Source organism: Mustela erminea, chromosome 7 (genome assembly GCF_009829155.1).
Source record: "Mustela erminea isolate mMusErm1 chromosome 7, mMusErm1.Pri, whole genome shotgun sequence".
In the NCBI taxonomy this organism is placed as follows: domain Eukaryota; kingdom Metazoa; phylum Chordata; class Mammalia; order Carnivora; family Mustelidae; genus Mustela; species Mustela erminea.
The window spans coordinates 1,535,076-1,562,137 of NC_045620.1; the positions used below are offsets into that span (position 1 = coordinate 1,535,076).

At 60.8% G+C, this 27,062-nt stretch overlaps 1 protein-coding gene across 8 annotated transcripts; it reads right to left on the bottom strand.

Moving 5' to 3' along the window:
- Window positions 1–2,027: 2,027 nt before the first annotated feature.
- SS18L1 (SS18L1 subunit of BAF chromatin remodeling complex) lies at window positions 2,028–26,906 on the bottom strand. 8 transcript variants are annotated; one of them, XM_032350153.1, is made up of 11 exons: window positions 26,730–26,905; window positions 17,550–17,626; window positions 16,809–16,893; window positions 15,322–15,466; window positions 14,577–14,774; window positions 13,640–13,804; window positions 13,209–13,313; window positions 12,310–12,402; window positions 5,579–5,698; window positions 3,179–3,306; window positions 2,028–2,675 (listed from the first exon to the last, which is right to left on the bottom strand). In XM_032350153.1, the coding sequence occupies exons 1-11, from the start codon at window positions 26,796–26,798 to the stop codon at window positions 2,649–2,651; spliced, it is 1,212 nt and encodes a 403-aa protein (XP_032206044.1). In that variant the 5' UTR covers window positions 26,799–26,905; the 3' UTR covers window positions 2,028–2,648. The 8 variants fall into 8 exon arrangements, 7 of the variants coding, with proteins under 7 accessions (XP_032206044.1, XP_032206047.1, XP_032206043.1 ...); XR_004287381.1 differs by lacking the exons at window positions 2,028–2,675; window positions 3,179–3,306; window positions 5,579–5,698 and adding exons at window positions 8,202–10,332; window positions 10,475–10,509; window positions 10,598–10,905 and having other exon boundaries at window positions 26,730–26,906; XM_032350156.1 differs by lacking the exons at window positions 2,028–2,675; window positions 3,179–3,306 and adding an exon at window positions 17,339–17,408 and having other exon boundaries at window positions 5,585–5,698; window positions 26,730–26,906.
- Window positions 26,907–27,062: the final 156 nt, after the last annotated feature.

The following is a 27,062-nucleotide window of genomic DNA, read 5'->3' on the forward strand; positions in this document are numbered from 1 at the left end:
AGCAGTTGACGGGCGCCAAACGGACGGCAAAGGAGCGAACTGAGAGCATGTTTTCCAGAAAATGTGCTGTGCTCACAAGTAAGACGGACTGACCTGCTCCACTCACGGGGATGAAGGGGGACGGCGCGGCGGTGCCCGCCCGGAGCGCCCGCGCGCACAAACGCTGGCGGAACCTTCCGGCAGCTCGAGTCCCGCGGCGCGGCCGGGCGGGGCTCCGCGGCCGCTGGGAGTGAGGCCGCCCTTCCGGACGCCGTGGGCACGTCTCCGTCCTCGACCTGCTGGGGGTCAGGGACAGCACAGCAGAAGGAGCGCCCACACCCAGGTCTCCCTTGCGTGTCCCCTGGCCTCCCAGACAACAAAGCACCACCGACCACACCGCACAAACAGCTCACTTCGGCCTAAGCTTTTGCAAACATATTACAGCAGAGAAGACAGAAGACGTTTAATGAAAAAGAACTGCCGGCATCGCTTTTCCCCCACAATACTACATAAAAATGGACAACACATTAAATAAACATTCTGTTATTAATCATTAAATATATTAATACCAAAAATCATGTATAAATTAGGAAATAAATGTACAAACTATTTCACAAAGTGCTTTTTAAAATATATACACAACATTCAAGAAATTCTTAATGTAAGACATTTCAGATTGAAGTTTTGGGATAAGTTCAAGTGTCCTTTTCTTTCAAAAAGTATTAATACAGCACTTAAAAAAACCACACACACACACACATAAAAGGCATATTTGCAGATTGGCAAGGAATAAAAATAAAACGACTTTCACAGTTATCTAGAATGTTTAACATTTTCAATGGGGAATTTTAGTCCCCGATTGAGTTTGCAAATTAGTTCTATGAAAACTGCCAAGAAAGATCAGAACAAAAGCGAGGGAGACACCTCCCTAAATGAAATTGCTAATGTCTGTGTCATTTAGCAATTAAGAACTCTCAGTTCACTGATTTAACATAAATACATATTTTTAAGCCCTTACCAGTATCAAGAGTTTTTAAAACCCATATGCCTCTAAGATGAACACTCCTATCCCAGCATGTGTGATTCTATCCCAACAGAAGAGGGGAAAAAGCCTAGAATAGGAGCGGTACTCATCTGGGGCAATCTTTAATCTGTTCCTCGGTTCTTCATCTGTAAAATGGGAACAGTAATTGCCCCCATATTTCCCAGTGTTGACTGTCAGGATTCATTCAAGCAACAAAACAAAAGAGAAACAACATAAAATACCTTGTAAACTGTAAACCATTCAACAGCTCTGGATAAATAATTACACTTTTAAAACATTTCTGAAACTTACCAATTCAAAAAATCATCTTCAGCAGACCTGATAGGCCAAGAATTGTTTTTGTTTTTTCTTTAAATTTTCTTGGTTGTTCTTAGAAGTATGTCAGCATTTATCCAAAGATGTTTTTAAAGTATGCACGTGGGTATTACTGTCCAGGTAAAAGTTGCCAGAATGTCTGTATTACTAATCAGTGAAATACTGGGTTTTTCCTTTGACTATGCTTGCGCAACTGAGCTGTCTTTACCATTTGTATAGAATTTAAGTGGGATTTAATGTCCTAGGAATGTAAAATTTACTCAAATTTCCCCATATAAAACCCTTTTCATTAGGAAGAACACAATAAAATTTGTGGGGTTCTTTTTAAAAATAAGATCTGAATTTCAGATATCTATAAAAGAAAAAGGACGCTTGCTTGGAGATCTGAACAAGTAGGTCCTAAAAGAAATGATATAAAACAAACAACTTGCCAACTGTTTGGGAAGTTTGGTATAAATATTTTATCAGTTTAGAATTGGGCATATCAAATATTCAAATCCTAAAAACGACCATCAGAGAAACAAGGGCCAATGCCGGTCATTTCAGAGAACTGCTCTGTCTTTCCTTCAGAAACGACCCTCGTTCCTTCCCTGGGTTAGGCTAATTGTATGTTTATTTGGAATATACTCATTGATCCCTCTTCACTTTTTAGTACAAAAACAGGACATTTTGGATAAACACAATTGGCAAGAGACACAGGTAGCGTGTGAGCACAGAAGCTCTGGGAAAGATTGTTCACAGCCAAACAAAGCGTATTTATCCTTTTCAGTGAGTAACAGAAACTGACCCAAAACATAGGAGATGCACCCCGCATTGAGGCACAGGAAGAGGTGGCCATCCAGGGGCTGTGGCATGTGTCCAGCTGTGGTGTAGCCAGTGAGAGACAAGTTTACAACCCACATTACGACAAGTGTGTGAGGAGTCAGACCCGAGGCCTGCTTATGTGAACACGTGGACTGTGGCATCCTGTCGCTGTGCCCCATTCCTGGGCACGGAACGCTGATGACAAAAGGATCCCTAACGCTAGCTAGAAACATCAAGGAGGGGAGACAAAAAGGAGACAACCTCTCCATTGTACGGACATACAATACTATACACAGCACCAGATATGTCACACCATCGAAGCGCTGTCTCTCGCCCGCGGTGCACACTCGGCATCACACCCAGCATGAAATGTGCACGCGTCACATGCAGACGCTGCGTGGGGCGGAAGGGCGACCGAGAGGTCATAGCTCATCAGAACTGCCACTGGCCCGACCATCCCCGGAGGGACAGGCCACCGCAAGGCTCTAACAAGACTGCTCGTTCCTTACTGCTGGTAATTTCCATACTGGCCCTGCAAGAGACCAAAACACATGTTACACTTCCCGAGTCACGAGTCAAAGTGGCAGCGAGGACCCCCCCCGCCCCCGCAAACCTGGGATTAGGGCCGGAAGGAGGTATGAAAATCAAGCAAGCCAACAGCTCTCTGCCTAGAGCTGTAGGGCAAGGCAGTCGCTGGCTCTCTGAAAGCCATTGTCCAAGCCTGTGGCTAAGGATTGAAACCAGGTCAGTGAGGCTCCTCACCAGCTTCCCCCAGTAAGCACCGCCCGCCCCCCGCCACGTTGCCAGGGGCCAGCAGCAGGGCTGGATGCAAACTTGAGCTGGGGCTCTGAGGCCGGAGCCACTCAGCCAGCCACGTCTGACCCAGGTGAGTGTACGTGCAAAGGTGATTTCTCAAACCCTCGCGGGCTCAGAGAATTCTAGACGGGAGCTGGGCAGCCAATTGGTTTCACGCGTTATTCCGCGCGATCATGAGGGAAACCTTCGTCATGTCTCCACGGACGCGCCGGGTCTTGCCTGCTCATAGCCGTAAGGCCGCTGCTGCTGGGCGGACGGGCCCGTCTGGGATGCCCTGTAGCTTCCGTACTGCTGGCCTTGTCCTTGCTGGTAGCCGGAGTACTGCGAGGCAGCTCCCTGGGCCGGCCCTGAGGGCGCATACCGGCACCGTGAGAACGAGGCAGCACGCGCCCTGACCCTCGGGGGCACCTGAAGCCCCAGCCCGCTCCTCCTCAACCCACAGTCCCCCCAGCATGAGGGCACTGAGCGTGGGAGCAAGGCTGCTGGCGGGCCCCCTGCGGCCCGGCTGGGCTCACAGGCTTCCTGGCAGTGGCGAGTCCGCCCTGGTGGTCGCTGCAAACCCTCCCATTAAGTACCACAGCAGCTGCTGTTCGTGGGCATTCCCGTGGAAACTCAGGTGAAGCCTTTGGAAAGAACTAATAAAGGCCAAGTAATTGCTCAAAAGATGCTATTTAATGAGTCATGGTTGCAACAGGTTGGACAAGAACCTGAAACTGCGGCTCCCCTTCCCCGCAACGCGCTGCCGGCACCGGTGAGCCCAGGAAGACACCTCACGCAGGGGGGCCCTGCCTGCCACCTTATTTTTCCAGAGCCTCCAGGGTGGTCCCGAGGTGTGGAGGCAGAGCCCCACCGCCCGCATGAGCTCCTGCAGCAGGGCCCGCGGCTCCGGAAGGAACGGGGCCCAGCTCTGCGCAGGCCGGAGCAGGGAGGCTCCTGTTCACGTCTCACCCGGACGCTTCAGGGGGAGACGCGTGCGTGTTCTATGAGCGCTCCCGGAACTCCCTCTTTTGACGAACCAATCACCTACTCTTCAGGTCATAACAACGGCTTCCGGCACGTATTCTGAATGTTAACCACATGCCCGGTCATCACGTGGTGGCAACAGTAGGCAGCTGTCCTGTGACGGCAGCAGCTAGAAGTACAACTCCCCTCCCCCTCCTGCCCTCCCCCAGCACCCCGGGTTCTGGGGATCGCAGCCCGTGTGCATCTTGGGGGCGGGTTAGCACGGGGAGAGCCTCTTGCAGTTGGGGCTCTCGGCAGACCGACCCAAAGGCTGGGGGCCGGAGCAACTGTTTCAGGTGGATCTGCCTGGGGAGGACGAGGCCCACAGAGGACCGGGCAGATGTGCAGGCAACTATCCGGGCAGGACGGCCCTCAGTGAGACAGAGCCTGCATTCCGCTGATCTCCAGTGGGCGGGGTTCTTCCCTTGTTACTACTGTAGCCCGAGAAGCTCCCTCTGTCCACTTCTCTGTCCCACGGGCCTGGAGAATAGTATTTGTTGGCAGGCTCCACAGCAGAGCCCATGAAGGCCCGCTGGCCCTCGGGCACTTTAGGGAAGCCTCACAGGGTGAATAAAAGCCAGCGAGCGGGTGTGTGCTTCTAGAAGCTGCCGCCACGCTAACCCATACGTGGGCTGTCTTAGGTGACCGTGTGGCTCAGAAAATGCCCACCTGACCACGGCCCCTGGTCCCTAACACTGTTCTCCCATCGGCGGACCCAGAGCACCTGGGAGACATGTTGCTTCTAGGGCTAGAGCACCGAGAGTGCCGTGGTCCCAGAGAACAAGGAGATGCTCAAAAACAAAAGGATGGGAGCACGTCGAAGGGCCTGCAGGGCCCCGGGTCCCTAAAGGCGAAGCTGAACGATCTGAATCAAACAGAGAAATCTAGGATCTAAGCCGCTGTGTAAACTGAATGCAAAGAGTACATATTGATAAATGCTTAATAACTCATCATTCATTAATTACTCTGCCTTACAGAGAAATTCCAGTTCTTCCTTCCAGAGCGTGGGCTGGGGTCAGTGGCTTGATTCCAAAGATCAGGAAAGGTAGAGCACGAAGGGATAACTTGATGGCGGGGGACCAGGGACTGGGGTCGACATCGGAGGCCAGTCATGCTGATATGGGATAAGAAGAACTTGCCCCCCGTGAGGTCTTTCCAAAGCCCACGGCCCAGTCTCATCCTGAGGAAAACCTCAGACAAGCCCAACCCGAGGATGTCCTACAAAACACCTGCCCCGTCTTGCTGACGACCGCCAAGGTCCAGAAGGACAAGGATTTCCCAGGTCCGGTCCCAGCCTAGGGGAGCCTAAGGAGACGTGAGACTCAGTGCCACGGGGGATCCCAGATGGGTCCCGGGACAGAGGAGGACAGTCAGGCACACGAGTGAGAGCTGAATGAACTGTGCGCTCAGTCCCTGGCAGCGTGCCGGTGGGAGCTGCTGAGCTGTGACGGTGGCACCGCGGTCGGGCGAGGCGGACAGCAGGGCACCTCTCTGCACTAGCTGCACAGCTTTGCAGGAAATCCAAAACTCTTCTGAAGGAAGCAGACTAAGCGTCCACTGTGCAAGCGGCAGCGCGACCGTGTGTGGGGGCCTGCACAGGGAGGCGCCCCCTCTTACCGTAGCCTTGCTGCTGCCCGGGGTAGGTCTGCTGGTTGGAGTACTGCTGCTGGTACCCTGCCTGCGGCTGGGCTGCGCCCTGCTGGTACCCCGCCGGCTGCTGGCCGTACTGCGAGTTTCCTGCGGGGGGAAGGAGACACACAGTGCGTTTCTGGGCACGGAGGCATTCCTCCCGCCACTCACGATGCGGAGCCCTTGGAAAAGCCCCGGACCAGCTCAACTGCTTCAAGATCTTCTTTTCACAATGATTCGAATGTGGAGGTACAGCCGAAGTGACACCGTTAACACAATTTAAAGCTAATACAAGTGTTTTGGGTTGAACTGTGCCCCCACCCCCGAAAAGTACGCTGAAGCCCACGTCACGTACCTGTGCACATGCTTTAGCAAAGGCTCTCCGCAGATGCGAACAGGTCAGGGCCTGCTGCATTGACTAGAATGGGCTGCTTATCGCAAGAGGGCACCTGGACACGGACCTGGGGACAAAGCCCCACGACGGCCAAAGCGGATAGCGAAGTAAGCCAAGGACACCAGGACTGCTGGAGCCTGTCGGAAGCTGGGAGAGGGTCTGGGGCGGACCCTCCAGTTGAGCCTCCAGAAGGACTAACCCTGCTGCACTTGGATCTCGGCCCTTGGGCTTCCAGAGCTAAGAGAGTGATTTCTGCTGCGCTCAGCGGCCCCGTCTGCAGCACCTCGCCACACAGCCCTCAGCGCCAGGACAGCCGGGCAGCATGCCTGCAGCAGCAACTCGGAAGGAAGCACGTTTCAGCCTCTGATCAACTACGGTTTTGCTTGTGTAAAGATCCCAGTAACAGAACCTGCAGACAGCTAAAAACGCGCCCCTGAGGACGGAGCTAAAAGGCACAGTGCGGTGTGGGAGCGGAAACAGACACACCCCGACGGTCCTGGACTGAGATCCGTAGAGCGCAGTGACCCCCAGGGTGTTCTCCACGCACGCCTCATGGTGTTGACTCCTGCAGGGTTATTCGTTGGAGAGGCCGGCAGGTCAGCCAGTAAGAAATACCGTCTCACCAGTAAGGAAAATACAGAACGTGACTGCAGGCCACCGTGCATCCCAAGCAGGTGACAGGTACCCCTCATGCTTCCCTTAGCACCATGAGATAAGCACAAATGCGTGTCCATTGTACAGATGGGGGACTGAGGCGCACCGCCCGGTGGCGCAGAGGCCGGCACTCAGACCCGGGAGCCGGCAGTCCGGGATGGCCCAGGAACTCCAGAAGGGAAACGCAGGGATGTTCCAGTCCATGGCTGATGGACACGCTGAGGTGAGCAGTGGCTACCAGGACACTCCTTGGAGACCGCTTACTGTAAGTTCACGTGAGGCAGATATTTTCCTCTACAGGTTTTGAAAGTTTAAGTAACCTCTACACCCAACATGGGGCTCGAAGTCATGGACCCAAGATCAAGAGCCACATGTTCCAGTGACTGAACCAGTCAGGTGTACCCAAAACACCTTATTTTTAAAAATCTAGCCAGTCAGCATCTGTGCCCAAAGCCCCATCTGGAAGAAAGCCCACGGCAGGAAGCGTGGCTGAGGAAAGCAGGGAGGGCACCGCCGTACCGTTCCTGAGTGGGCAGCACGAACAACCGGTAAACCCTGCCTGCAAACATCTGGATGCAGGTCGCGGGGGCTGCCATTCCAGAGCACTGTGGGAGTGACATCCCACTCACGGTTCTCAAAACACCTTCGCGAAAAGACCAATTAAAGTCTAGTGTCGTTTTCTTTGGAATAGCCTTTACTGTGTCTTCAATTTGTAGTAAGTCCTGTCCCCAATTCATGCAAACCCACTTCTCTAGAAGGAGGCGCGTGGAGGGGACAAGGGGCCGTCACTTGACTGCAACACCCCACAGCAGATGACTGGCCGGCCCAGAAAGGACACAGGAGCCCCCTTCTCTGTGGGGGATCCATTGCAGACCCCGTGGACCCCAGAAGCCGAGGGCAGGGCCACGCCTGCACACACCGTGCGCTCCCCTCTGCACGCACGCACCCGCGGTCAGGTGTCAGTGATGAACGGGGCACAGCCAGGGAGTGTCAGGAACCAGGGACGCCACAAGACAGCCTTCACTATGTGCAGTGACCAAAGTTGTGCGAATGTGGCCTCTGGCTCTGGAAACGCCTTCTGGTCCTGGGCTCACCCTCCGGTGTTGATGGAATGATGTGACCCGAGCAACGGGGGCAGGGGACGAGCGGGAGGGAGCATCTGACCCCTCTGACCCTGCGTCGGGGAAGAGGACTACTATAGTTGGCTATATTTTTCTTTTAAATCAAAACATGTCCCGGGGTACCTGGGTGGCTCAGTGGGTTAAGTGTCTGCCTTTGGCTCAGGTCATGATCTCAGGGTCCTGGGATCGCGTCCCACATCGGGCTCTCTGCTTCTCCCTCTGCTGCTTCCTCTACTTGTGTTCTCTGTCAACTAAATTAATGAATCTTTAAACAAACACACAAACCAGATCCTGGAGACGTCGTTTTTAAGCAGCAGCCTTCCTGAGCCGTCGCCGTAAAGGTTTGCACACCCCATGGGGACTCGAACTGCAGCCACGAGGAACAGCATATGCTCTGATTCCAGGGCGCGTCCTCCCTGCTGACCCTGCATACCCTCTGCATCTCCACAGTTGCTCCCTGCCTTGGGAGGTCCCGAGCTCTGAGGGACTCCTTCCTTCCAGCCGGTGCGGTCCCGGCGGGGCGGTGCGGACCCCGGGTGTGGTGCGCAGCCAGCAGACCTCCACGGCCGAGTTGCAGAGCAGTTCTCCGGGGCCTCAGATGGTCGGTCACTCTGCATATTCTCAGCTTTACACACCCTTTCGCTCTTTTCATGGTAACCGATTCAGGAGCTCAGTCACGTGCACCTAGCCGACGGCCTGGCACACAGTAGGTACACAACAGATGTGAGCGGGGTGCCGCGGAGAACCTCGGCTCTGCTCCCACGCACCATGGAAGATCTTCCCTTCCGCGGACCCAAACCCCATAGCCAGGGGGCCCGCTTGAGGAACGTGGGCACAAAGGAGCCACCAGACTCAGCCGCCACCAGGAGCTACAGCCCAGTGACTCACTGATGCGTTTGATAAAACTACTTCTAGAAACAAGGCTGTGCCTTGGGGACACCACGGGCTATCCCGAAGCAGCCGCCGTCCCCACTGGTCTGGACGTTTACTCACGGGGGGCACGCCGGTCTCTGGGGCAAGACCCTGGGGACCCCGAGGACAGCGCTGTGACCACGGGGCTCGGGGTGTGGATGAGTCTGGATGGCCAAAAGGTCAGGCCACTTTGATTTTCAGTGACAACTGGTAACGTTTATCGTTTCTAAATTTAGCTTCTGCACAGGCAAATACGTTCATGTGACGGAAACGTAAAAGCGAATGTGGCCCCCCTTCAAGAGTTTCAGGGACGAAGGCCACCTCCAGCCCTGCCGGCTCCCCAGCCCCGTCCCCCACCCACAGCCACGGTCTCACACAGGAAGCGGCTCCCCTGACACCCTCCTCCTCGACACCTGGCCTGAGCACATGGCCCAGCCCAGAAGAATCTGCCACAGCAGCCCACAGGGAGTTCCGTGTCTTTTAACAGACTCGGTGCCTGGGGCACGGCACAGGGGACACGGGCTCCTTCCAGGCTTTGCTGTGGCAAACCTCGCAGCCAGGAAGTACAGCAGGACGCCCAAGCTGCCGTGGGTTGCTTGGCAGGACCCCTCTTGGCGAGCGGTGTCTACCTGGCTCAGTCGGCCCCTTGACCTCTTACTCCGCCCGGCCTGGCCTACGGCAACCTGGCCCCTTCCCGGCGCCGGCCCTTGCAGGACAGCGGCCTCTCATTCTGTGGGACCTCACAAGGTCCCTGTCAGATGCCGCCTCCTGTGAAGACCCCAGCACCAGCCCCCTGTGCTCCACAAACCTCCTCATCCCGTGGTGGGACCAGCGGCTTTACAGGAAACATTTTTATTGGGGCTTTGGTCCACCCCCTCATTGCTTCCACTCGAAACCCTCCACCTCCACGGGGTCACAGGCCACTTGGGCACAACTGTCTTCTCAAAGCACGACACCAGCCGCCTCGCGACAAGGCCTGGCAATGCTGCCCACCGTGGGGAGACCTGACCTCGTTCGACGAGTACGTGGAGTCCCAGCCACAGGTCCCATTAACGAGATGGAACAAAACGCTTCCAGATTCAGGAGGAAGCCGTGCCATCTGCCACGCTTGCCTCCGAAGAGCTAAGTGTTCCCGCAAATTTTCCGTCAGTTACGGAAGACAAGAACACGGAACCCAGAAACAAAGGAATAAAAATGTGCACTTCCAAGTTCAAAAGGCTAAGTGCACGTCCGAGGCTTGTCTTTGGGGAAGTCATTTCTGCCTCGGACCCTCACCTGAATAAAGCAGTGGTAAGCCGAGGCCCCCTGCGGGCGGGGAAGGCGGCGCACAGGCATCCGGGGACAGAGGGCAGGGCTGGCAGGGGTGTGTTTGCAGGGAGATGCTCCGGGCGGCTCACCTCCTCCCGGCAGGCTGGGACCCAGAAGCGCGGATACGCGAGCGCACCCAATCTACCTGGTCAGCCTGCGGTCCCTCGAACCTCCTGTACTCACGCCGGTGACCCCGGCCGTCCGTCACAGCCAGGCACCTGCAAAGCTGCCATGGGCCAGGGTCCCATCTTGGGGGCAGCCCAAGATGAGGTGGAGGGAGGCACACAGAGAGAACACTCGCTGAGGCCTGTCTTCCCCAGGGGCAGCGGACGTGAAAAGCAGCTGAGGTTCCACTGGAGAGGAAGAGCATTTGGGGCACCTGTGTGGATGGGGGAAGGGCCAAGGTGGTCCCCGGTGGGACCTTAGGGTGGTTGTTAACAGAAGGCAAGACCAAGGGCAGTTGTGGTGACTGAGAAGGCACAAGGAAAGCGTTACCTGTTCACCATGAAGGGCCAACACTTAACCAGTTCCTAAAAATAATAAGGAACATCGAGTCCCGCATGAATAATTTTACTTTGAGGCGGTTGGGATGTTTAAGTTCTCTGGTTCTATACCCACCATCGGGTTCCAAATTCAGCCAGGGGTGGCAGCCAGGTCATTGCAGCAGCTTTGAGAAAGGAGGGGCCGACGTGGGCTGCCGCTGGGGTCAGGGGGAAGACCTGGCTTGCCGGTGACTGCGCCGGGCACGCGCCGTCTCGGGGTCTCGGAGCCAAACTCCCCAGGAAAAGAAGGCTGGGTCTGAGCCGTGTCCCTGAGCGGTACCAAATGTGTGGACGTGGGAAGCCGCTGCAGGGGAACACTCGTAACTGACCCCAGCACAGCCTTCTGGGTGATTCTCCTGTAGTCTCCAGATGCCCTATGACCTCCTAGCATTGTAAGTAAAAAACCAATCTCGTGTGGAAAACCGTACGGCAGTTCTTTAAACAACTAAACACAGAATCACCCTATGACCCATAATTCTCTTCTGGATGTAAATGCAAAAAAAACGGAAGCCAGGACTCGAAGAGAGCTTTGCACACCCACGTTCAGCGTTCCCAACAGCCGGGAGACAGAGGCAACCTGGAGGTGTCTGTCGACAGCTGAGCGGATGCGCGCACTCCGGTGCAGCCCCGCAACAGAAAACAACTCAGCCTGACACCTGCTACGGCACGCACAACCGAGGGGAGCTCCTGCTCAGCGAGCCGGGCCAGTCAGCATGGCAAATACTGCAGGGTCCCACGGACGTTAAGGACCTAGACTCATCATGTGCAGATGGTGGCGTGGTGGGCACCTGGGGTGGGAAACGGGGAGCCAGGGTCTGACGGGGCCCTAAGATCAGTCTGGGAAGAGGAGCAAGTCCGGGAGACGGACGGCGGTGACTGCGCGGTGTGAATGGGCTTCCTGCCACACAGGCACGCTCAGAAACGCCCCCAGCGGTAACGTGTATTTTTAGCATAATTCTTTTAAAAAGCCACCAAAAACATCTGGATTCCCAAGCTGCCTGTTTCACCTTTATTGCTTTTCCTTCCTCCAGGGCCCTGCTGCCAACCCTCACCCTGTCCCTACTTTGGACACCCGGACCAGGAAGCTGGGGCCAAGCCCGCTGCGCCCCGCTGCCTGGGACTTTAAGGTTTTTTCCTCTCTTGGGGTCTCCCAAGGGCGGGGGAAGTACCTTCGCAGTTTGGGGGCCCCGCTGAGAAGCAAATGTGCAGGTTTCTTCCCAGTTGTGTGTGTGGGGACCTCACGCTGGAGGCCGGATGTCGGGCGGGCGGAGTATTCCCAGCAGGGACCGGGAGCGAGCTAGTCACTGGCTTTCTGCTGACGAAGCCGGTTCTCTCACCGCTGCCTGCCTCACCTCACCTCACCTCACCTCCACCAGAAAGCCCCCGGGGCAGCTCCACTGAGGAAGGCTGGTGGGGGCTGGGGGCTGCCGCAGGCTTTACCACGCCAGCAGGTGTCCGAAGAAGTGGCCGGGCAGGACCAAAGAGGCCTCACGCTCCAAAGGCCCTGCCCGGCTGGCTCGGGGCCGCGTGGGGGCTGAACCTTCCCACTGAGTCTGGAACTCTGGAGGGGGTTCGACGGAGCTCACGGGCCCCAAGCGGCTCAGCCGGGCCCAACGGTGGAGTCTGGCCCCTGCCACCCCCACGCGGCCAGTCCAGCCGCCCCCCCGCCCCGCGACATGAACGGGGACGCGCCACCTGCATGTGCAGCCTCGGCAGGTGACTCGGACCCGGAGCCCCCCCCGCCGGCTGCGTCCGCGCGACCGACGGCGAGCTGTGTGCGCTGCTTACCGCCCTCGTAGTAGTGCTGTGTGGACTCCTCAAAGGACCGGTCGTAGCTCTGCTCCGTGTAGGACGACTGCTGGTAGGCGTAGTCGCCATGCCCTGCGGCAGACAGAGGCCGCGTGCCGTCAGCGAAGGCCCGGGCGGCCGGGAACCCAACGGGCAGCGCTGCTGGCTCAAGAGCATCCTGTGCCGGACCTGCATCCGCTCTCCCTGCAGAAAGCCCAGGAAGGGGCTTCCGACCGCCACCCTGCGTGTGGGCTGGGCGTGAGGACCCGCGGAGCACGGTGTATAAAGGAGAGAGGGTGTGTCAGCACCTGCCCCGTGAGGAGCTCTGCCAGCACTGCCACCGGGCCGCGGGTTCCTGGGGGCACCCGCTGGGGTGCACCCTGCGCCCTCAGGAGGCCTCTGTCACCATTCCCTGGCAGGGGCGCTGCTACCCCCTACCTCCTATGTGCTCCCTGCCCTGTGTCGTCCTCCTCCCCAAATGCCCCCGCCCTCTAGGACCACTCTGAAAACCACCTCCAAGCCTGGGACTGTCAAGGAGCGACTGACAGGTGAGCACGGGATGAAAGCAGCAGACGCGGCTCAGCGGCGCCGCCCTCCTGCAGGCATCTCACGAGAACACTGGTGTCCCTCTTAGGAAACTGTCTCGTGCACCTGTTCATCCCAGCCGTAACCCCTACTGCGTCTCGGGGAAGGGGATGAGGGGCCTTGAATCTGTGAGTAGCTATGGCCTGAGACCAGCCCTGCCCACCCTCATCCCCAAACACACTCGGGCAAGGGGCCTGTGGGGGCTCTGCTGGCAGAAGTTTGGGCGACGCGTCCAAACAGGAGTGACCAGAGAGCAGCAGCTGGGAGCCGCTGAGGTGCCCGGTGTCACGGCACAGTGTGGGTGTGGGCCTCACCATCGGGATAGTACTGCTGGCTCATGGGCTCCGAGGCGGCCTGGCTGTGGCCGTACTGCTCGCCACCGTAGTACTCCTCCTGGCCCAGGTACTGCTGGGACGACCCTGGGGGTGGACAGCACGTGGGGCGACTTTAACTCAGAACACTCACGTCACAAGATAACCCCCACCCCCCGCCGCCTGGGTATTCTCCCCCACGTCCAGACCCGGGTACCCGAGACTTGGAACTTATAAATACAAGCGCCCCGCCCGACTCCAGCCCCTAGAGCAACTCAAGCAAGGTCTGCCTCTAGAAGCAGCACGGGCTCTCAACCTTCTACGCCCCGTGAGCCCCACACAGCTCCAGACCCCCCAGCCCTTGCTCGATGCTAAGGACCGTGCAGAGCCCCCCACCCCAGGTTCTCGGGGAGGAGGCGTGGCGTGGGCAGTACCTTGCTGGGAGGGCCGGTAGGGCGCCATGGGCCGCTGGCCCATCATGGTGCTGCCCTGTCCGCTCTGGCCCATCATGGCGATGGACGACTGGCCCTGGTAGTGCTGGCTGCCGCCCTGCGCCGAGTTGTAGTGGGACGAGGCTGCCTGCTGGTGCATCATGGACACTGGGCGACACGACAGACCCGAATAACCCCGAGAAGCTCCCTGGGAGGCACCCTGACCCCGCACCCCAGACCCCAACAATGTCCTTCTCCTGGACCCAGACCTCAGCTCCCGGGCTGCCCCCACACACTGGAAAATCGCCAGTCCTGTCCTCCCGCACCCCCAAGGCTGCTCCCAGGGAGCCAGGCCTGTGTCCACCCGGGAGACCTGGGCCTCTAAGGCCCCTGGAGGGCGGTCTCTGCCCCCTGCCCTCCGGTGATGCCGCCCCTGCTCAGAACCTGCTGGGGCAGCACTGAGGAGAATCCTGTCAACAACAGCAGCCAGCAGGTGCAATCTATTTTAGTAAGATGTTTTATTTGACTCCATATACCCAAAATACTCTTACTTTCAGTATATAACTGATAATAAAAATACACTAAGGAGATACTACACATTTTCCCTTTCCGTATTAAGCCTCTGAACCCTAGTGTCTGGCATTCTGGGACATGTGCATTTGGGCCCGATGGTACCCAGTGCTCATGTCTGTGGCCTGCACCTGCCTACACTGCCCCCTATCCCAAGTGAGCCTGACTCTGTCCCCTGAGGAGGAGATGTGTTGCCCCTCGTCAGAGCCCTCCCCAGAGCTGCCACAGGAAACAGTGGAAACTCAGACCCCAGGGTCCCCCCCACTTCAGAAGGGCCCCAGGACCCTGTGTGCAGTGTGCACACATTTCAGAGGGCCCCAGGGACCGTCCCAGGGTTGGGGGGGTGCCCCAGGGCTGAGCAGGGCAGTACCTGGGTTGGACTGCATGTTGATGTTGGCCCGTGACACGTAGTTGCCGATGGCACCCTGGCCCTGCAGGGGCACACTCTGTGAGGTGGGTCCTGAGTGGCTGTAGCCGGGCCCCGAGCCATGGCCGCTGCCGGACATACTCATGGAGGTGGTGGGCAGCGTGCTTTGGGCTGTCTGCTGCATGGACACGTGGTTTGGACCTGCCAGGAGCACAGGGAGGGCCTCAACCCCATGGAAGCCTGGCCTTGCTGCCAGACACCCAGAGTTCCTTCACGTGACCGCAGGGACAGAGACTAGCCCATGGCCAACAGCGCCCGAATGAAGTGACGGTCAAGTGCTGAGCGAAGAAACAAGCAGGCGCGCTGACCGAGGAGAGGACCCGCTGGTTTGCTCTCGCAGGGACAGCTCCCAATGGCTAGCGACAGTTCCTGCTCCAAGAGAACCGTTCTGTTCTTGTTTGAAAAGATCTACGTGGAACCCCACACGTTGGATGTGGCTGTGATTTGACAGTATCAAAGCAGAGAAGAGGATCTGGAGTGCTGGCTTCCCTCTGCAGGTGACCCCCCCATGCTCGGGCGCCCGGGCACGGCAGCAGACCGGCAGCCAGGGCCTCAGGAGGAGGGAGGACCCCCGTGAGGCTCTGCAGGGCACGGGGCACCCTACTGAGACAGCGGTCACCCAGAAGCCTGCGCAGCGTACGTGCTGCCGGGAGCCATCCCCAGCCCCGAAGGGCTCAGGGCTACTCACCGTTGCCAATCTGGCCCTGCATGAGGGAGGACGGAGGCAGGCCCGTTCCAACGGCATCGCTGAGGCTGCCCTGGGAGTGCAGGCTCTGGCTGGAGCCGCTCTGGGACAGCGCTCCGGGGCCCAGGTTCATGTTCTGGGTTGGCGGCTGAGGGAGACAGGGAGGTAACAGGGACGTGGTTAACCCAGAAAATAAGCACCTGAAGCCCTCCAGGGCTCGGGCAGCTTGTGAGATCTACCTGTGTTTCACGGCCACCCGGCAAACGTCTACAACCCCCTGTGGCTCTCACATTTGATCAGCTGGATGGGAGATGCTGGATGACCTCAGGCCAAGGGCACGACACATTAAGCATTCTCGTGGGAACATTCAGAACTTAAATCAACACGTACTCAGAGATTCAAAGGTGGGCCCCTGGGGATACAGCGAACCACCTCGTCAGCCCACCAGACTGAGCTGCCCTCATCTCAACTCACTCCACACCCCTCGGCTGGCCAGGATTCTGTGTGCCCCTCATCCACACCACCCCACGCCCCAGAGCCTTTGCACAGACCGCCTTGTGCTTTAGCCTTGGCATTCCCATTGCTCCTCCTCTCTGTGTGCCCTGCCTACTGCATGCCCCACTCTGACTGGTGTGGAGGGGGCATGGGACTGAGTGACCCCTGCACCCTCACTTCCCGGATCCAGACCAAACCGTAGCTCTGAAGCCTCAGACGCATGAGCTGCCTAGACCCGGCCAAGAAGACAAAGTTCCCACCAGGATCTGCTGTGGCTTCTGGGGTGAGGAATCGCAATTTCATAGGCCAATCATGTTGGTTTAATGATTTTATCAGTAAAACACTTCCTGGCACTTATGATGTAACTCTCCAGGGGACTTGGGGACATCGAGAGATAAGCCATTCCCGGTGACAGGGTTGTCCTGGAACTCCCTGTGCATCACGGCCAGCATGGGCTGGGCCCTCCGAGGGCTGCGCCTTCTTGTCCCCGGTGCGGGAGGCGGCCACCACCGGACCTTGTCTTCACAGCAGTAATTTGATTTTGGGAAAATGGGTTTTAAAAAGTCAGAAAAAAACCGTTTACACGGACATTTGCAGTGTCCCCGCACTGCGTCCCCACACTGGGGACTGCGGTTTTGCTGAGAGGTCAGAGCTGTGCACGGTCCCGCCCCACACCAACAGCTCATCCCGCAGCACTTCCTGTCCTCCCCGGTCCCGCCTCCCACCACGTCTAGGTTTGAAGCCTCGGGGTCACCTCACTTGGCTAAAGAGACTGAAGTCACAATTCTGAACAGTCCACTTCAGAGCCTGCTCGCTGGCCACTCGACCCCTTCCCCCGTGCCTATCTGTGACTTGGTCACTGCAGGTGACGTGCTCAGACTTCCGCTCCCCCCCCCCCCCCCCCCCCCCCCCCCCCCCCCCCGGTGGCAGCCTGAAGCTTCGCCTGAGCGTGCTGGGCTAGGGCGGGCCCCCGGCCCCCGGCTGCGGGCACTCACGGCGGGGAGCAGGGACTGCATGTTCTGGTTGGAGTCTGCGATCGTGGCCAGGTAGACCAGGTTCCGGTGCAGGATCTGCTGGTACCTGCAGGTCAGGGGCACGCGGTGAGGCAGAGGGGCCCGCAGGCCCATCGTAGCCAAGCCCCCGGAGGGACAGACCTCTGACACTGCCCGGGGACAGGACAGGTGAGAGAGCGAACTGTGGTCTAGGACAGAGCCAGACAGGGACCAAGGTCCAGCCTGAGTCCTGAGCGGGATCCTGTCTGATGACAACACGTGGAAAGACCCCACAGTGGTGGCCAAGGAGGGGGGTGTCAGCAGGTCTGTTCAGAGAATGGTGGGGAGGCGGGCAGGAGGCACAAGACAGAGACTAAGGGAGACCAGGAAGAAATGCCAGAAAACAAGTCCTACTCCATCGGACCCTGACACCGGGCTGACTCGATACCTCCGCACCCCTGAAAAGGCTCCCCCAAACAGGCCGGGGGGATACGGGGAGAGCCCAGCGTGGCGGTGGCTCACACATGTCAAAACTGTGCGGGGCTCGGACGGCTGGCGCTCGCGCTCCTGCTCCGAATCCAGCCCTGGGGGTCACCTGGGGTCCTACCCGGAGAAGCTCACGGTCCCCTGGTGTGTCCACCAGCAGTCCCCTCTCCACCCACACTTGCGTCTCCCTCCAAACCCTCTGCCCTCCTTGGAGTGCCATTCTCTGAGGGGGACCGCCGTGGCCCGCTGGTCACTTACTGGGCGCACTCGGCCGTCTTGCCCTTGCTCTGGTAGTCCAGAATGCACTGGATCAGATGGTGGTTCTCATCCAGCATCTGCGGGGGAAGCACACGTGAGCACGGCCACACACGCGTCTGCGGTGCCCGGTCGACTCGGACGATAGGCCGCCTGCGGGAGGTGCTCCATCAGGTGCACGCCGGCGACAGTCACCGGCGTGCGGGTGTTCATAAGGGAGGCCTGGAACTCTGCCACGCCAGCCCGGCCAGCAGGACTGAACACATCCCACAGCCCGGGCTAAGCACAGCCTCCCACGTGCCAGGGTCCACCTTCCGCAAGCCCAGGGGCAGGCTCTGGGTCTTGCGCTCGGCAGAGGAAATCCCACAGTCCACGGGACCTGCCCTCTAGGACCCTTACCGCAGAGCGTCCGGTCCGCCCGGCTAGGTTGGGCCTGGAGTGCGCGGGAGGGACACAGGAGCCCCAACTTCCTGCCCGCAGGGCCCCACACCGTGGCCACACAAGCGGCGCCTCCCAGCCCCGCAGAGCATCACAAAGCCCAGTAAACACCAGCTCTTTGGGACTGACCCGTGGGGGGACACCCTAGGGACAGCCTAGGGACACCCTGGAGGTGGCGAGGGAAGAAGCACGGGGAGGTCCGACGGGAGCAGGGGAAGCACGGGAGGGCTGCACCGGAGGGGAGGGGGTACGACCAGGCAGCCTGCCCTGACGGCCGGGGACTGGTGGGCACTAGGCATGGCCAGGGCAGGGGGCGGGGGCACGCCTGGTCGCGCACAGAAGATTCGGCTCATTCACCACCAGTGCTTGGACCCGGCTTCTGTCCTCGGTGAGGAGGAGCAAGGCTGGACCCAGAGCAAACGCTGCTTTCCACGAAAAGCTCTTTATTCAGACACCTGTGCTAAAGGAAACATCTAGGCCTTTGCCCCCAACAAACGGTGCCTGGTCACCGCAACGCAGGTTCTCCCGGGCAGGCGCAGCTCTGTGGTCCTCTGAGCCAGAGGAGGGGCCCACCCACTTGCCACTGGCAGGAGGACACACACCCTCTCTCCCCGGGCACTGCCCTCGGACCTCAGAGTCCTGTCCTACGGAGCTTGGGGCCCAAGCCCGACCACGGAGGTGGGGGGCTGAGGGCAGAGGGCCCCCCTCCAAGGCCAAGTCTGCCGGGAGGCCCCATATGAGCCACCCCTGCCCCCTGCCTCTGGGACCCAGGACTCGGTCTCTCTTGCTCTAAGAGCTCTGTCCTCCCCGGCTGTGGGCGCGCACCCCCAGTTCCGTGACTTCCGCAGAGGCCAGGAGCCTGCCCAGGTGGGAGAGGCGGAGGGGCTCGGGGGGCTCAGGGCCCGGAAGGACCCAACCCCTGGCGCCAAGGCTCTCCGTCCGGCCCCCCGCCCCGGCTTCTGCGCCGCAGGCGGGGGACGAAACTGCCCCAGGCGCTCCAGACGCGTGGTGCCCAGGGTGCGGCCCACGGCAGCGGCAGCCGTCGGCACGGTCCCCACACGTCCTGGGGGCACGGGGACACGCTCGCCCCGAAGGGCGAGAAGAGGAAAAATCAAGGGACAGAGCACGATCGCCACGACGTCAGAAACACGCAGGACAGAAGGCCAGGCCAAGGCGGGTGAAGGGCGGCCCACTGGAGGCCCCGAGCTCCGACCCCGGCGCCGCCGGGGAGCAAGGCACAGGCCGCGGCTGCCCTCACCGCGCAGCCGAGACGGCGGCGGCCGCAGGTTCCGGAACTGGGGGGCAGCAGCCGGGCTCCAGCGAGGAGACAGCCGCACCGGGCGCCCAGACGAGGCCCTGCTCCCGCAGGAGGCACGCGAGTCGGTCCGAGGAAGGGCGGCCCCAGGGTCGCCCCGGACGCCGCGGACCACGCCCGCGCCCGAGCGCGCCCCCCAGCCGGGCCAGGGCTCCCGGGAGCCGCCCGGAGCCGCCGGGGCCACGGGGCGCACCTGCGGGCCGCGCAGGACGGAGAACCGCCGAGGGCCGGTAACGAGCCCTGCAGCGAAGGAGACGGCGTCCGCCAGTGCGAGCCCCGAGCACAGCACGGACCCCACAGAACAGGGCCCGGGGCCGCTTCTGTGCGGACCGGGGCAAAAAACCGCCAGTGGCGGCGCCTGGGGGGCCTCAGTGGGTTAAGCCTCTGCGGTGGGCGCAGGTCACGGTCTCATGGTCTCTGGGTCCTGGGATCGAGTCCGGCTCTCTGCTCCGCGGGGAGCCCGCTTCCTCCCCTCTCTCTGCCTCCTCTCTGCCTACTGGTGACCTCTGTCTCTCAAATAAATAAATAAAGTCTTAAAAAAAAAAAAAAAAGAAAAGAAAAACCCACCAGTGAAAAGGCTGGAATACAAAACTAACGAAAACTCCTAGAAAACAGATTAAAAAGACTGAAATAGAAAACAGAAAAGATGACAAAATTAGAAAAACAATCCAAGTGGCAAGGAACTATTCTTCCCAAACTTCTGGAAAGAAAATACATGGAGAAATTTCATTCAAAAAATTGTTCAGTGTTTCTTCAGAACTAAAGGATGTGACTTTCCAGACTAGAACTTTCTCCCGGGGGGCCAGTTTGCCAAAAACATTGAGGACAAAGAGAGATGCTAACAAAGAATGGACTGCGAAACCACGGCACCGAGTTCTTTCACACAAGCCAGAAATTGGTGAACCTGGAGGAGCAATGGCCTCATCCCGAGGGGAGGCTTCCTGAGGAAACATGACCAATCTCGAGGGGGGCCTTCCTGAGGAGAAATGACTGATCCTGAGGGAAGACTTTCTGAGGAAAGGTAACAAATCCTGAGCTAGACTTCCCAAGGAGAAATTACCTGTCCTGAGGTGTGTTGTGTGTGTGGGGGGTCTTCCTGAAGAGAGATGCTCCATCCTGAGTGACACTTCCTGAGAAGGGATGACTCAGTCTCAAGGGGAGGCTTCCTGAGGAGACATGACTGATCCTGAGCAAGACTTTCTAAGGAGGAATGACCCAATCCTGAGGGGAGCCTTTCTGAGGAGAGATGACCAATGCATCACGAGCAGGACTTCCTGAAGAGGGATGACCCAATCCAGAGGGGAGGCTTCCTGAGGAGAGAGAACCAATCCCGAGCAAGACTTCCTGAGGAGAAATTACCTATCCTGAGGGGGGTGTATGTGTGTGGGGGTGTGAGTGTGGTGTGTGTGTGGGGTGTGGTGTGAGTTGAGACTTTATGAGAAGGGATGACCCGATCTCAAGAGAAGGCTTCCTGACAAGATAGCCAATCCTGAGCAAAACTTCCTAAGGAGAAATGACTGATCCTGAGGAGAGACTTCCTGAGGCCACATGACTGATCCTGTGCAAGACTTTCTCAGGAGGGATGATCTGACCCTGAGGGGAGGCTCCTGAAGAGAAATGACTGACCCTGAAGGGAGGCTTCCTGAGGAGTCGTGATCGGGAGCAGGGCTTTGAGGCCGGATGACCTGATCCTGAGGGAAGGCTTCCTGAGGAGAGATAACCAAACCCGAGCAAGACTTCCTGAGGAGAAATTACCTATCCTAAGATGTGTGTGTGGGGGGGTGTCTTCCTGAAGAAAGATGACCAGTCCTGAGCGAGACTTTGTGAGGAGAGATGAACCCATCTCAACAGAAGGCTTCCTGAGGAGATAGCCAATCATGAGCAAGACTTCCTGAGGAGAAATGAACTGATCCTCAGGGGAGACTTCCTGAGGAGGTATGACCGATCCTGAGCAAGACTTTCTGAGGAGGGATGACCTGATCCTGAGGGGAGGCTTCCTGATAAGACACGACCAATCCTCAGCAGGACCTTCTGAGGCGAGATGACCCAGGAGGTTTGCAATACTATCTGGAGGGGCCAGTGGTGAGGTCAACAGTGAGTTATGGCTGGTGAGTGGCGGTGAGATCCTTGTCTTGGGGTCTCTCTCCCATCTCTGCCCCTCTGATCTTCCCACCCAAAGCCATCAGGCTGAGACAGCCTCTGCTCCTTTGTGGACATATGCCTCCCTCACCGTGTGTACAGGTGGAGCAGGTTCTTCCTTCTGGCTATGCTGGTCCTTTTCTACTCTGACGTCTTGTTGGAGGTGATTCTGTATCAGCAAATAAGGTACCACCGCATGGCGCCCGAAGCTCCTAAGTTGCCTAACAATCCCACGTGAGATTCGCTCAGCCTCACACCTGCTGCTGCTACACAAAAGGGCCACAGTGCTCGCCGCCCACAACACGCGGTGGATGGACACTCGAGGGAAGCTCCTAGGAGCAGCCTGCGGAGGGAGCGGGAGCGACCCTGGCCGAGCGGACGACAGCCGCGTGAGCATCACAGGGGGTGAATCAGCACTTGGCCCTTCCGCCGCCCCTGCCAGCTCCGGCCCCGGGCAGCCACGCCGCTCCTGGACCAGGGCCCCCTCCACCCGCAGCCACCGGGGAGCGCACGAGAGCAAGTGGCGTCAGACTCCACTGAGGAAAGCCAGTGGGACCCAGCAACGGATGCGACGTGATGTGAATTCGGGGTACGGGTTTAAAAAAAAACCCAAGCGCACGTGCCAGGCGCTCTCGGGAGGAGCTGGCCCTGCCGTGTGGCTCCAGCTCTGTGTCCGACCCCCGCGGCCCATTTCCAAAAACTAAGGACACGGCAAAACGCACTTAACGTGACCGCGACAGCAAACACGCTTTTGTCTTCCTGAGGGCACGCGCGAGTCGCTTCCCGAGTCGCTTCCCGTGTTCAGGGCTGCGAGCGCGCACGGATGCCGGTCACCGGCGGCAAGCCCGCGCGGCTTCCTGAGAGCTTCCGTGCGCAAGGGAGAGGCGCGTGTTCCCTCAAAGGCGCCCCGTTCGCACGCGTCTGGCCCAGGGCGCAGCGGCCCCGTGTTCTTGTCCGTACGACCCGGGACTCGCCCCCGTGACCTGCCATCCGGGAGGGCCCCTCACACCGTTTCAGACGACACGGATAAATTCCGGTCAAGGGAGGCTGCCCAGCGCCTTCCTGGGCCCGTCGCCTGGCTCAGCCAGAAGCACAGCCTGGGAGGAACTCACAGCGTCGCCCGTGTTACAGCCGAGGAAATGAGGCGCAGAAAGGCTAAGTCTGAAGAAGATCGGAGTCCGGGAAGCTCCCCTGCGGCTCCGTGGGCTCCGTCGTCGCCCTCTACGCCCCGGCCTGCGGCGGCCCCGCTCCCAGCACCGCTGCGCGCACAGGCACAGGAACCGCCTCGGAGCTGCGCCCTCTGCACGGGAACCGGCCGGGCCGAGCGCCGCGGGACTGAGTTACGAGACCCCTCTGTGCAGCAACATCTAGCAGCTTCTCCCTGGAGCCTTCGGACTAGTCACGCTCACGGCGCCAGGCGGCCGTCAGGGCGCGCTCCGCGGGTCAGGCAGGAAGGACCGGCCCGACCCCCTCACAGGTCCTGCAGGACGCGGGGCCATCGGGCCGGGCCCCCCGACTCCTGCCCCCGTGGGGCTCCGAGTCCCGAGCACACGGGGCAGGGGAACGGGTCAGGGCGGAGGGCCAGAGCCCCGGGGGTGCCCTGGGGGACCAGCCGTTAGCGTCCTGTGGCAAACCCCGGCTGCTGCCCGTCCGTCCGCCTCGAAGCTGCACACTCGGCTACGGCGAGGAAAAGCGCCGCGCGCCCGCGGACGCGAGCCCCGCACTTCCCTCAAATGCTTCCTCGGCCTGCGGGCCTGCGGGGCTCTGCGGGGCTCTGCGGGGCTCTGCGGGGCCCGGGCAGCAGGCGGGGCGCAGCCTGTCTCCGGAGGGGCGCGCGGCGGGAGGGCTCGGCCGCCCCTCGGGGCCACCCACCCCCCGCCTGTGCTCCCGCCCGCACCACCGCCTACTGCCCCTGCGGAGGGGACGTCCCAGCCGCCTCAGACCGTCGGTCAGCAAGGCGGGGCTTGGCCTCCACGGGCCACCTGCCGTCGGGGGACAGGTCACTGCACTCTCCTTACCGAACCAGCCCGCGTTCATTAACACAAATTTCAGGTCTGAGGGAGCACACGGCAACCGCCCCCAGTCTCGGTGGCCACCCCTCCCCTCTGGGCCCCTGGAGGCCAACGGGGCCCCGGACTCAGAGCCTGGGCAGGGCACCTGCCCTCACGCGTCTCACCTTCCCACACTGGACCTGCACTGGCAACAGCCCCGGGGCCCAAACGTCTACCAGCTCCGTCCCGCTCCCGCAGAGCCCGCCTCCCCACCACACAGCTGGGCGCACGGAGAGACGGACACTGGCCACTCTCTAGCCAAGAAAACGGATTAAGAAAACCAGCACTAGCAGTAACGGACGACACTGACATTCACTAAGCAACCGCTGTGTGCCCCGCAACGAGGAGGGCTCTGCAGGCAGCCAAGTGCCGGTGCGCACGGCCCCCTCTGCTGTGCCCACGCCCAGCCCCACCGCCTGTGGACAGGACCGCGACCCCAGCCCTCCCGGGCCTGCGAGCAGGGATTCCGGCGGCCCCAGCCAGGGGGAGCTGTGAGGGCGGATCCCGGCTTGCAGGCCACCAAGCCAGGTATGGGGACCCCTGGAGTCTGCTGGGACACACTGCCCATCTCCCCTTCAGGGACCCTGGCGAAGTCCCATTCCCTGTGGTTGGCAGAGAAGGGCGGTCCTGCCTACGCCTCCCACTGCAGCGCAGCCGTGTCGGTCACCACGGAGAAACGACGGCAGCACACAGGGCAGGCTCCGCCGCTCCGGCTGGCGCTCCCCGCCGTTCCCGGTTTGGTCCCATGACCTGCTCCATGCAGGCCACCAGTGCGACCACCCTTGATTCCTTCAATCTTTCATACGCTTCTACACAGGCCATGTGTGAGACCACCTGCAACGCCCTCGATGTTCTAGATCCCTCCTACTCTTGCACCTTGGTTTTCCTAGTCTGGAGTACTGCTGCCCCCCATGCCCTCCGTCCGGGGTTACACGGTGGTCCTCAGGGCGTTGTGTTTCAGTGTTCGGCCCCAGTGTCTGCCAACGCGGCCTTAGCTGGAGATAATGATCCTTGCAGGTGAGATCAGACGGACAAAGAGTGGGCCCTAAGCCCTGTGACTGACCCCTCGAGGGAAGAGGGGAATTTGACACAGAGACGAACACCACGGGAAGACCAAGGCAGAGATGGGGGTGACACGTCTATATGCTGGTGGCACCAGGAACTCAGAGAAAAATATATAGCAGATCCCCCCCCAAGAGCCCAGAAAGTCACCAACCCGCCAACACCTACATTCTGGACATCAGGTCCCCAGACTGTGAGAAATTACATTTCCGCTGTTTTGTTTTTTTTTTTTTTTTAAAGATTTTATTTATTCATTTGACAGAGATCACAAGTAGGCAGAGAGGCAGGCAGAGAGAGAGGAGGGGAAGCAGGCTCCCCGTTGAGCAGAGAGCCTGATGCGGGGCTGGATCCCAGGACCCGGAGCTCATGACCTAAGCCGAAGGCAGAGGCTTTAACCCACGGAGCCACCCAGGCGCCCTCCATTTCCGCTGTTTTAAAGCACTAAGTTTACGAGGACATCACAGCAGCCCCCGGAAAACGCACACCTCTGGTTTCCCGACACCTCCAGTGATGGATGGCGGTTGCGCGCGCTCCCGAGCGCCCGGAGCCCCGAATGCACCCGGCACAGCGCCAGGCTAGACACAGACGAGGGATGACTCAGTGACTCGCAAAGGTCTGGGTGCTACGCTCGCCACCTTACTGCCGGGACAGGGTGAGGGAGGGGACACCTGACTGGACCTTCAAGGCTGAGGCGCAGTTTACCCGACAAAGTCCTGCTCAAATGCGCCCTAAGGTCAAGCTACTTCCCGGTCGGCCGGACCACGCTGGCCCCAGAGGAGCCCGGCTTCTGCCAACCCTCCACGCGTGAGCGGACGACGCGCGCCTCCGAGCCCCGCAGCCTGCCCCGCGGAGCCCCGGCTGCATCCGGGGCGGCAGCCCAGCAAGGCAGGTCCGGGCCGGCTCACCCCGCCGGGCACAGCGGCCGAGCGGCCAAGCCGGACCCGAGGGACGGACAGCGCGCTTCCCTCTCGGACCGGCGTCTGGGAGCAGGGCCCGCCGCGCGCTTCTGCTGCAGACTTGGGGGAGCGCTCGCGGGGCGAGGGCACAGCGCAAACAACGGAAGGACCGTGAGGCCAAAGGCAGCTGCGGAACCGGTCACCGCGCCCATGACGTCTGGGCTCCAGAAAGCCAAACTGCCAGGGGACCCCCTTGGACTTGGGGCCGAGCCGCCTCTGAGCCTCTGCGCAGCCGAGCGCCGCGCGCCGGAACCGTCTTGCCGGAAGCGCGCTGTCCGCGACCGTCTCCCCGCGAAGCACGAAGCGCCGCCGGGTCTCGGGCTCCTCGTCTGACAGGCACGACGGTCACCGTCGCCAAGCGTTACGCGAGACTAAGACCTGGAAAGCCCTTGGGCCGCGCCGGGCGCGCGAACAGAAAACCGCGCGCTTCTCCGTCCGCGCGTCGCGGCTGCCGGGCCGCTCTCCCGCTCACCGCCTGCGGCCGTACACCCGCGCCAGAGCCGGCCCCGGCGGGCAGCGGACGACAAGGTCCCCGGGTCCTGGCGGGGCCTGGAGGACGGGGCCCCTCGGGGGCTGCTAGCGGGGACCGGGGCGGACGCGGCCCCAAGAAGCCCGAGGGCGAAGGAGAAACCAGGGCGGCCGCCCGCGACGCAGGGGACCCTCGACGGGGACGGCTCGCGCCGCCTTCGTCCGGGAAGCGCCTTCTGAGCAGGAGCGCGAAAATGCAGGGCGCCGGGCCGCGAGCGTCAGGCCCGGGGGCAGGCCCCGCCGCGAGCCGCAACTCCGCACGCGGGGACGCTGGAGAGCCGGCCGGGAAAGTTTCTGTCCGCTGAGGGGCCGCCGGGCGTCCGCTGCCGGCGCCGGACCCGCGCGGGAGGGCGGCGCAGCGCGGCCGGCGGGGCGACCCCGGGCCCCGCGCGCTCCGGGAGGGGCTCCGGGCCGCCGCCGCGGCGCCCCCCCCACGCCCCCGCGGGGGCCTCGCAGGCCCGGGCCCCGCGGCCGAGCGGCGGGCGGAGCGGGGTCGTCCCCCGCCACCCCCCACCCCCTGCACCCGGACTCCCCGCCGCCAGCCGGGCGGACCCCCGGCCCGGTCCCCCCCACCCCCGCCGAGCGGGCGCGGGCGGCGGGGGGCTCGGCGGGGTCGCGGCGGGCGGCTGCGCCCCGGCTTTGTTCGCGCCCCGCGCCCGCCCCGCGCGCCCCGGCCCCGCGCGCCCCGGCCCACCTTCTGGATGGTCTGCTGCGTGACCTCCCCTTTGCCTCGCGGCCGGGCGGACGCGAAGGCCACCGACATGGTCGCGCGCGGGACCGGCCCGAGATCCTCGCGGCTTCTGCTCCGGCGGCGCTCGGCGGCCCCGGGCGCTCATTCTCCGCAGTCGCCGGGGGGCGGGGGGGGGCGGGGGGGCGGGGCGGGGGGCGCGGGGGGCGCCGCACCGTGGGCTCGCCCGCCCCGCCGTGCCCCCGCGCCGCCCCCGGGCCCGCCGCGCCGCCACCCCCGCGCGCCCCCCACGGCCGCGGCCGAGTCCCAGGCGACGCCCCGCGGGCGGCCCCTCCGCGC